Below are 8,072 nucleotides of genomic sequence, written 5' to 3'. Positions count from 1 at the left end.
AAGTGTGCAAATGTAAGAAGGCTTTGTATAGGTTGAAGCAATCTCCTCGTGCTTGGTATGAGAAAGCTGACACTCATTTGGTTAAACGAGGCTTTCGTAACAGTCCAACAGAAAGCACATTGTATGTAAAGCGTGAGGATGATGTATTTCTCATTGTGGTTCTTTATGTTGATGATTTGCTGATCACTGGACCAAATGAGAGACATATTGCTGAATTTAAGGCTGATTTGAATGCTACTTTCAAGATGAAAGATTTGGGGCTGTTGCATCATTACTTGGGTATACAGTTTAAGCAGTGTGATGGTGGTATTGCCTTGTGTTAGAAAAGTTACATAGAGACATTGCTATGTAAGTTTGGACTTGAGGATTGCAAACCTATTGCCACTCCCATGGAAACAGGTTTGAAGTTGAGTCTACATGATGCTGGCGATTCTGCTGATGTCACTCTTTACCAAACTGCTGTTGGCTGCCTCATTTATGTATGCAACACGAGGCCAGATATTCAGTTTGCAGTCTCGCAGGTCAGCAGATTTATGCATAGCCCAGGGTCTAAGCATTGGCAGGCTGTCAAGAGGATTTTCCGCTACCTTAGTGGCACTTTACATCTTGGCTTGTTTTATCCCAAGGGGGGATCATTGCCGCCAGACTTATATGCTTTTTCGGACTCAGATTGGGCTGGTTGTTTTGACACGCGAGTGTCCACAAGTGGTTTTTGTTTCATGCTTGGCAGTTCATGTATATCATGGTTGAGCAAGAAGCAACCTACTGTGGCCACTTCGAGTTGTGAGGCTGAGTACAGGGCAGTCTTCACAGCTACGGTTGAGTGTGTATGGCTCAGACGCCTTATGGCTGACTTGGGTGTTGGACAGGACACTGCCAACACTATCTACACTGACAGCCAGAGCGCATTGGCAGTTGCGAGGAACCCAGTTTTTCATGCTCGCACAAAGCACATTGAGGTGCATTACCACTATGTCAGGGAGAGGCTCTCAGCAGGAGAGATCAGCTTGGCTTATGTGCCAACACAGGACAACCTTGCAGATCTTTTCACAAAGGCATTGTCTCGTGAGAAGCTTGAAGCTTTCCGCAAAGCTTTGGGCTTACTCCCCTTTGTGGACTGATCCTGTCCTCAGGGCATGGCACTTCCCTTTACTCATGTGCCAGCTCTCGTTCACCGCATCACTCCAGGGGGGATTTGTTACTATATACATGTGGTAGTGATGTGTGTGAACACACTAGGACCGCCGGGGCATTTTTTCCCTCTTTAGGAGGTTTTTTCCCCCGTGCATTGTATATACTCCCATCACTCTAGGGCTATCTATCTTTCCATTGCACACTAAGTAACACACTCTCTATTGTGTGCCTTGAGCTTCCTTCGTCTTCTCCAAGCTGTGTGTGTTTCTCTGCAACCCTAATTCCAACATTTTAATGGTGAGCACTTCTTGTAGGCCTCTTAGAAGGTTCATGCTTGGTGCTCTTGCAAACAAGAAGAACAATAGAGAAACATAGCTTTGTGGGGAGAGAGAGAGAGAGAGAGAGAGAGAGAGAGAGAGAGAGAGAGAGAGAGAGAGAGAGAGAGCATCTTCCAAGTTCTAGCTCTCTGGTAGCTATAAGAAAAAGTTGTAGTTTCATGGAGCTATTAAACAATTCATTGTTCCATACAAAAGCGCTTTAGTTTTGGCTTACACAAAGCGAGCCCAAAGTGTCAAAAAAATATAAATTTATACTCCTTTTCCTAACAACAAAAACTAACTGCTTTGTTTGCCTTTATTTGTCCCGGAAAGACTTAACTGAGTAGTAAGAATTTATGAAAGACAATTTAACGAGAAATAAAATCTAACAAATAAAGCCACTATCAAACACAAAAACCACTCATGTGTGCTAACTTCATTTTATGCCAAATTTCCATGCGAGCATAGATGGTAAGCACAATAAGAATTTCACCAATTTGGTCTCTCAACCTCTGGCTCTAAGAAGTACTAAGAAAATTATCATTATTCTTTGGAATCTTTCCCAAGCAACATTGTAGTTTTGTCCGCCTTTCCAATTACAAGCAGTGACATCACATGCAATTGCCACTTCTCTTTTAAGGTCAAAAGTGGCAATAAAAGGGTTCGAACCTCCGGCGTGATCTATTACTCCGTGAAGGCTTGGATATCAAAGGTTCCTTATCTAACAGTTTGCTGTTCAGTACCGAGGTGGTCGCGGCAACGCACAGGTTAGTCCATTTTACGAAGCTCCTACTAGCGAGGAAACTCTCTGTTTGTGTGTGTGTGTGTGTGTGTGTGTGTGTGAGAGAGAGAGAGAGAGAGAGAGAGAGAGCCATCAAATTTGCATTCAAGCTTTTGGGCCATGTCTGGTTTTTCCATGGTGTAATAGACACTCTCAGGGACATGGACTGCATTTTTAGTATTCTTTTCCACTCTGACAAGACCAGGGATGTCTCTACAATGTCGGTTTTTGCGCAGCTAATTGAAAATGCGCAGACACAGAAGTTGAGACTTTGACTTGGTATCTGTAACCTACCTTAGCACAAGTAGTTATCCAAGCTTGAAGGGCAACCAGAGCAGCCATGTCAAGGATACACACATGCTTTCATTGTGAAGCAAGTTGGCTCATCCCTTTCTCAACATACAATAAACAGGCAACTTGTTTGGCTCGCTCGTCACGTTTAGTCCGCTCCTCATCCACAATCCTTCGTAAGTGCATGATTCATACTGAAAAATTGCCAATTGTTTATATATGCAAAGAGAATTTTTTGCATTGATTTGTGGCTGAGCGTAACCTGTTTGAAAAATCTTCATTTTGCATAGATTTGTGGCTGAGCAAACGTAAAGCCCTTCTCATGTAATTTGCATTTTTTGAATAGGACATCAGTTTGGCTTGCAAGAGGAGAAGGATGGTCAGAGAGGACAAATGCATGTTTGCAAAGCAAGTGATCCCAGCAATACAAGGGGAAGCAAAGAGACATTCTTAAGTCCGGAGGAAGCTGGACTTATAGAATTGTCAAGCTTGGAAAGTCACGAGCGCTTCCTTTGCCGACTCACAGTAAGCTTTTTCTTGAAAACTGTGGGTCTTCCATATGGTACATGCTTCACTATGTATGTACAAGAACTCTACATGGGCCTGTATATTTTGTGATATATATAGGAGAAAACTGCTGACAGTTTCTCGTTGTTGATCATGTATGTATTGCAGGTATCATCTCTAAATTTGTTGCGTATCATTGCACAACAAGAAGGAAAGGCTATCGAGGATTTGAATGCTGGAATCATATGCGACTGGTTTCAGAAAGATAAGGCAAAACGAGAAACTGACTTTGACTCAGCTACTCTTCAGTGGTGACCATATGTCTCTTTGATCAAAGCTTCTTGTATGGGCACTTTGCGACTCATCGCATGCCCTTCAACCTATGTTTTGAAGCGTTCCTTGGCAACTTGGATCTTGAATATAAAGGGATAGCAGCATGTCTACTATCATGCCATGTGTATGTACATTGTCAACATGATTTGCCAATGAAAGTCGCAAAGATGATGATGTTTGTATCATTCTCTTGTATGTGGATGATCTCATTCTTTTAGGTCAAGAGAAGTATAGGGATAAGAAGTACTACTAAATGCATATTCAATGTGTACCATGTTATCCTATTTGGGCTCATGTAAAATCATATCAACAAATGTTGATCTGGTCATCATTATGGTTCATGATTGTAACAATCTCTCTCCTAAATGGGGTGCTTGCGATGACTTTGAGTATGGAGCATTCAAGTAGTAGGGAGATGTTAGAGGTCTATGTAGTGGAGCATATTGTAAGGTGTTGAACAAGTTTTCTTGTGATTGATTGCGGGTATGCGAGGGGGATATACGTTGCTTTTGTTGATATCAAGCACAAGTGAAGGAGACTAATTGCGAGATCTGGTTTCACACAATGATATTCTTTATCGTCAACTATCTTGATGTATGCTCTGAGAGAGAGAGAGAGAGAGAGAGAGAGAGAGAGAGAGAGTATTTGGCATTTGGATCCCAACCAACGCTCTCAAGGCACACTTGCCATGATATTGGAGTGGTATTTGCTTACGTATTACTTGATTGAGATGTGCAACGAAGTCACCTCAATACACACCTTGTCCATGCCTCATAAGATGATTTTTTATGCAGGGCACTGCTAATGGGGAAGATTTTTCTAGGACTGAGATGTAGCTCCTCTAGGACTGATTTAGTTGGATCCAGAATAGGTAGTATAATGCTGTCCAATTCCTCAAAAAAGAGACCAGCTAAATTTACTTGATGTAAATGCTATCAAAAAAGCTGAGTGTGTAAATCCATGACCCATGGAGAAGTGTGCCAATTCAGCTTGAATGCTCAATCTACTGTATCATGCTTGCAAGAGGCATTCACTTGCAAGCCCAAGCTAGAGTTTCTATGTGTTCTTGTCCATGGTTGTGCCACTAAATGAATAAGGTGAAGGGTTCCATTGGCATTTATTTTTTAATTAAGAAAAAGTTAAAAGACTCTTAACTGAAAGGACCCACATACAAACTAAAAAACCCAAAGAGGACTTCAATGATTTACATGCAAAAGTAAATTGCATGCCTACCTTTACTATTCACTAAGGCTTGTTTTAGAAAGCCAAAAATATACTTAGTAGCTTTTGCCAAAAGGAAATTCTTTGTAGTGTAAATGGGTTCATACTGAGGGTGAAGATCACGCCCAGTGATGTGAAGCCCAAGTAGAAGGCTACATTGGCTATCAAAGATTTAATGCAAAAGCAAGATATCATGAAAATGAATTTTGGTTTAAATGATTTTCACTCTCTAAAATTGGCCATTCTCACGAGAGAAAACAAGAAGAGTGGAAGGGCCACTGTTACAAGGTGGATTTAAGGTGTGTTTCAAAACGTAAGAGTGTCAAAAGGAGATGCAACCTTTAGAAGTGTCAAGGGAATTCCTATGGGGCTAGAGGTGGCAAGCCGGCAAAGAAAGAGCTTCCACTCGCTGGCACGCTAGCGAGTAGAACCATGTTTCCTTCCGAACTTGTTAGCAAGGGGAAAAGAGCCTCCAACCACTGATGTGGCAAGTCGAGGTGGGTGGAAGGAAATTTTTCCCTTGAGGGAGTAAAAAGTTTTTAAAGAATCCTACGGGAATCAAATGTGGTTTTTAAGGACTAAAATACCTTAGAACGTGTTTCGAATGCCTCCAAAAATGTATGGGAATGTAAGCCATAGGGAACAAGTATTCAATGTGACATGTGAACCCTTGTCTATCCTCATACATACAACTTCCACCAGAAGGTGTCCTCCATTAACGACGAAGACAAAATGCTCCATAATGATAAGGTTTTGGCAAGTATTTAATTAACTTTGAGAATTATCCTTTCAAAATTTCTAAATGGGTGAAAAGCCGTTGTTGAAGGATTAAATGTACTCAATCAATGATTAAATGTACTTAGTTAATGATTACAATGAATTTCAATGGGTGAAAAGCCGTTGTTGAAGGATTAAATGTACTCAATCAATGATTAAATGTACTTAGTTAATGATTACAATGAATTTCATGATAAGTAATCATCAATGCAAATGTTTCAAAAACAAATGAAGGAAAATATTTTCTCTTATGACTTATTTTTTTACACGCTTTAAATTTATGTTTCAAATGTTCTAAAGTGTATACATACTGTGAGGTCCCCAACCCCGAAAAGATTGGGGCGACTTGATAGATGGCCTTCCCTTATTCTCCTTTTTTGTTTTGATGACGCTCTGCTCCGTTTCCACAAAATAGAGATACGAACAACAGAAGAGAGGAAGTCCTCTATCCACCATTTACGTGGTTATAAGGGTCTTATGCCACAAGCCAGGTCGATACATCTAAGATTCTAATAAAATTGTTTCTTAACATGAAGATGAAATCCCATTGACATATTTAGAATCTATAAATAACGTTTTTTTTTCCACGTTTAAGAGGCACGACCGCTATCCATAAACCATAAATATGATATGAGACTTAGTTTAAACTAAATAGTAATTTTGTGTCACATAGATATGAGTCATCTCGTCTCACGGCACAATGAGTCTCTAATTTCACTTCTTTTAATAAGAGGGAGTGGAGAGTTTCTCGACTAATCGATACCACCCATCTTTGACTGGCAACCTGAGCCAACCCCCACTTTCCACCCCACACTCACACTTTTTTCCACACTGTTTAACATATACAAGCAATGTTTCTTAATTAATTCCAAACACAGGTTCTTTTATACAGCCCTTCAAACAATACCAAAACAATTTAAACAAGGCCTAATGAAGACAGCTCTATATTTCAACGAAAATAACTTTTCCAAATGCTCATGAGTTTGTCGTTACCCGTAGACTTCCTGTGTCTAACCAACAGAGCCTTTGCAAAGGATTTATTCGCTAATCGCAAATTGTGCAACCTTCCCATCTCGCTAACCGCGAGGCATCTTGCTACTCGCGAGGCATCCCGTTACTCGCGAGGCATCCCGCTAACCGCGAGGCACAAAGAAAGAGCCAATAACCTCAGTTTAATCTTCGCTAACTACGGAATCATCTCGCTACCCGCGAGGAATAAAAGACATTCTTCCAACAATTCTTTTGTTTAAATGATTCTTCAAACATGATCAACCAATTCTTCATATCAATCAGAATCTACTTATCAAACAATAACAATTTGTTAAGCAATAACAATTCAACAAACAGTAACAATTTATCAAACAGTTCTTTCACTAATCTATGAAAATATATGTTTGTTTCTTGTGATAGAATCACATTTCTCAGAGAGTTTATGGGGTTCCCTATGCTTAGCTTCCCAGGTCAAACATGAATAGCAATGCAGAATTATAAATTTGCCTTACCAGATTAATGATATGTTTGATTACCTCCCGTGTTTGAGGTTGGACGCCTTCGACTTCTTCCGCGACCAATACATCTGCTTCAGCAACGTAGATGATATCTTCTTTTGCACTTTGCTTGATGGTGCAACGACATGGGCGTCCGGGAGACGGCACATCGACGATTGGAGATGGAGATGGCTTGAAGGTGAGAGGTTAAGGGAGAGAGGCTTCCTCCGACGTGTCGTTTACAAGAGAGCTTCCGCTTCTGTAGATGTGTGTGTTCAAAGTGATAGGAGAAGGGTCCTTTATATAGGCTCTAGGGGGATGCTAAGAATACTGAGAGGTTTCAAGAATAGAAGAAAAGAAAAAGCTCGCGCGTCGTCGCAGTTCTTTTTTTTTTTTTGGACGTTCACGAATCTTATGCGCAATTTTTAAAAAACTCTATACTTAGAAGCTCCCATCCTATCTTGAGAGAGAGAAAGAAAGAAGTATCTTAATTTTGACTCACCTCTCTTTCTTTCCTAAAAATACTATCTCTAAGCTTTTTCTTCACACATAAATTAGGTTCTCACATAAACCTATTGTTCCGCATAAAGAAAGATCATAAATAAGTAGATTCTAAACCCGATTGCTCTGATAAACTCATGATGACTCACAAAATTGAGAATCTCAATTACTTTGCAAAATAACCGAAATGACTTATATGGATAAATGTTGGGTACATTACAATCTCCCCAACTTAGGGATTCGAGATCTCCTCATCTCGAGAAAAAGTGAAGATACTCCTACTCTAATGAATAGCGACCATCATTATGTCTAAAAGAGTAATGTCCTTAGTTTGCTTCACTTGCTATCTGATCCCCTGAGTGTACATCAATGTTTATAATAATTCAAATCTATGGGGTACTTTCCAAACTTAAACTTATCCAGTCCACTAAAAGCTGAATCGTATGACTTAATCAATCCTTACTTATCCGATTCATTCAAACTCAATCACATGACCTAACCAATCTTGAATTACCCAGTCTATTAAAACTTAAACATAATTCAGTGTATCAAAACTCAGTCACATGACTTAACCAGTCATTACTTATCCAGTCCGTCAAAACTCAACCATATGACTTAACCAGTCATGATTATCTCAATCACATGACTTAACCAGTCATGGGTCATTTAATCACATGACTTAACCAGTCATGGCTCATTCAATCCGCACAAAAAACTCACTTA

At 40.0% G+C, this 8,072-nt stretch overlaps 1 protein-coding gene across 4 annotated transcripts; it reads left to right on the top strand.

Annotated features, from left to right (window-relative positions):
* Positions 1–2,100: 2,100 nt before the first annotated feature.
* Positions 2,101–3,647, top strand: LOC147459937 (receptor-interacting protein). Of its 4 annotated transcripts, none has more exons than XM_086509927.1 (4): positions 2,101–2,218; positions 2,469–2,699; positions 2,870–3,048; positions 3,199–3,647. In XM_086509927.1, exons 2-4 carry the CDS (start codon positions 2,573–2,575, stop codon positions 3,343–3,345), a joined length of 453 nt encoding a protein of 150 aa, XP_086366053.1. In that variant the 5' UTR covers positions 2,101–2,218; positions 2,469–2,572; the 3' UTR covers positions 3,346–3,647. The 4 variants fall into 4 exon arrangements, with proteins under 4 accessions (XP_086366053.1, XP_086366056.1, XP_086366055.1 ...); XM_086509930.1 differs by having other exon boundaries at positions 2,870–3,101; positions 3,199–3,338; XM_086509929.1 differs by having other exon boundaries at positions 2,870–3,085; positions 3,199–3,336.
* Positions 3,648–8,072: the final 4,425 nt, after the last annotated feature.

Source organism: Adiantum capillus-veneris, chromosome 4 (assembly GCF_014529385.1).
Source record: "Adiantum capillus-veneris isolate H3 chromosome 4, ASM1452938v2, whole genome shotgun sequence".
In the NCBI taxonomy this organism is placed as follows: Eukaryota; Viridiplantae; Streptophyta; class Polypodiopsida; order Polypodiales; family Pteridaceae; genus Adiantum; species Adiantum capillus-veneris.
Note: the sequence above shows the minus strand (reverse complement) of the source record. Positions and strands in the feature narration are given on the sequence as shown.

What these genes read in the sequence shown, in the direction of transcription:
- LOC147459937 (XM_086509927.1), top strand. Translation starts at nt 2,573, where the DNA reads ATGTCAAGGATACACACATGCTTTCATTGTGAAGCAAGTTGGCTCATC. An exon ending in CTCCTCATCCACAATCCTTC is followed by an intron (nt 2,700 to 2,869) that starts GTAAGTGCATGA and finishes TTTTTTGAATAG; the next exon opens with GACATCAGTTTGGCTTGCAA. An exon ending in GCTTCCTTTGCCGACTCACA is followed by an intron (nt 3,049 to 3,198) that starts GTAAGCTTTTTC and finishes TATGTATTGCAG; the next exon opens with GTATCATCTCTAAATTTGTT.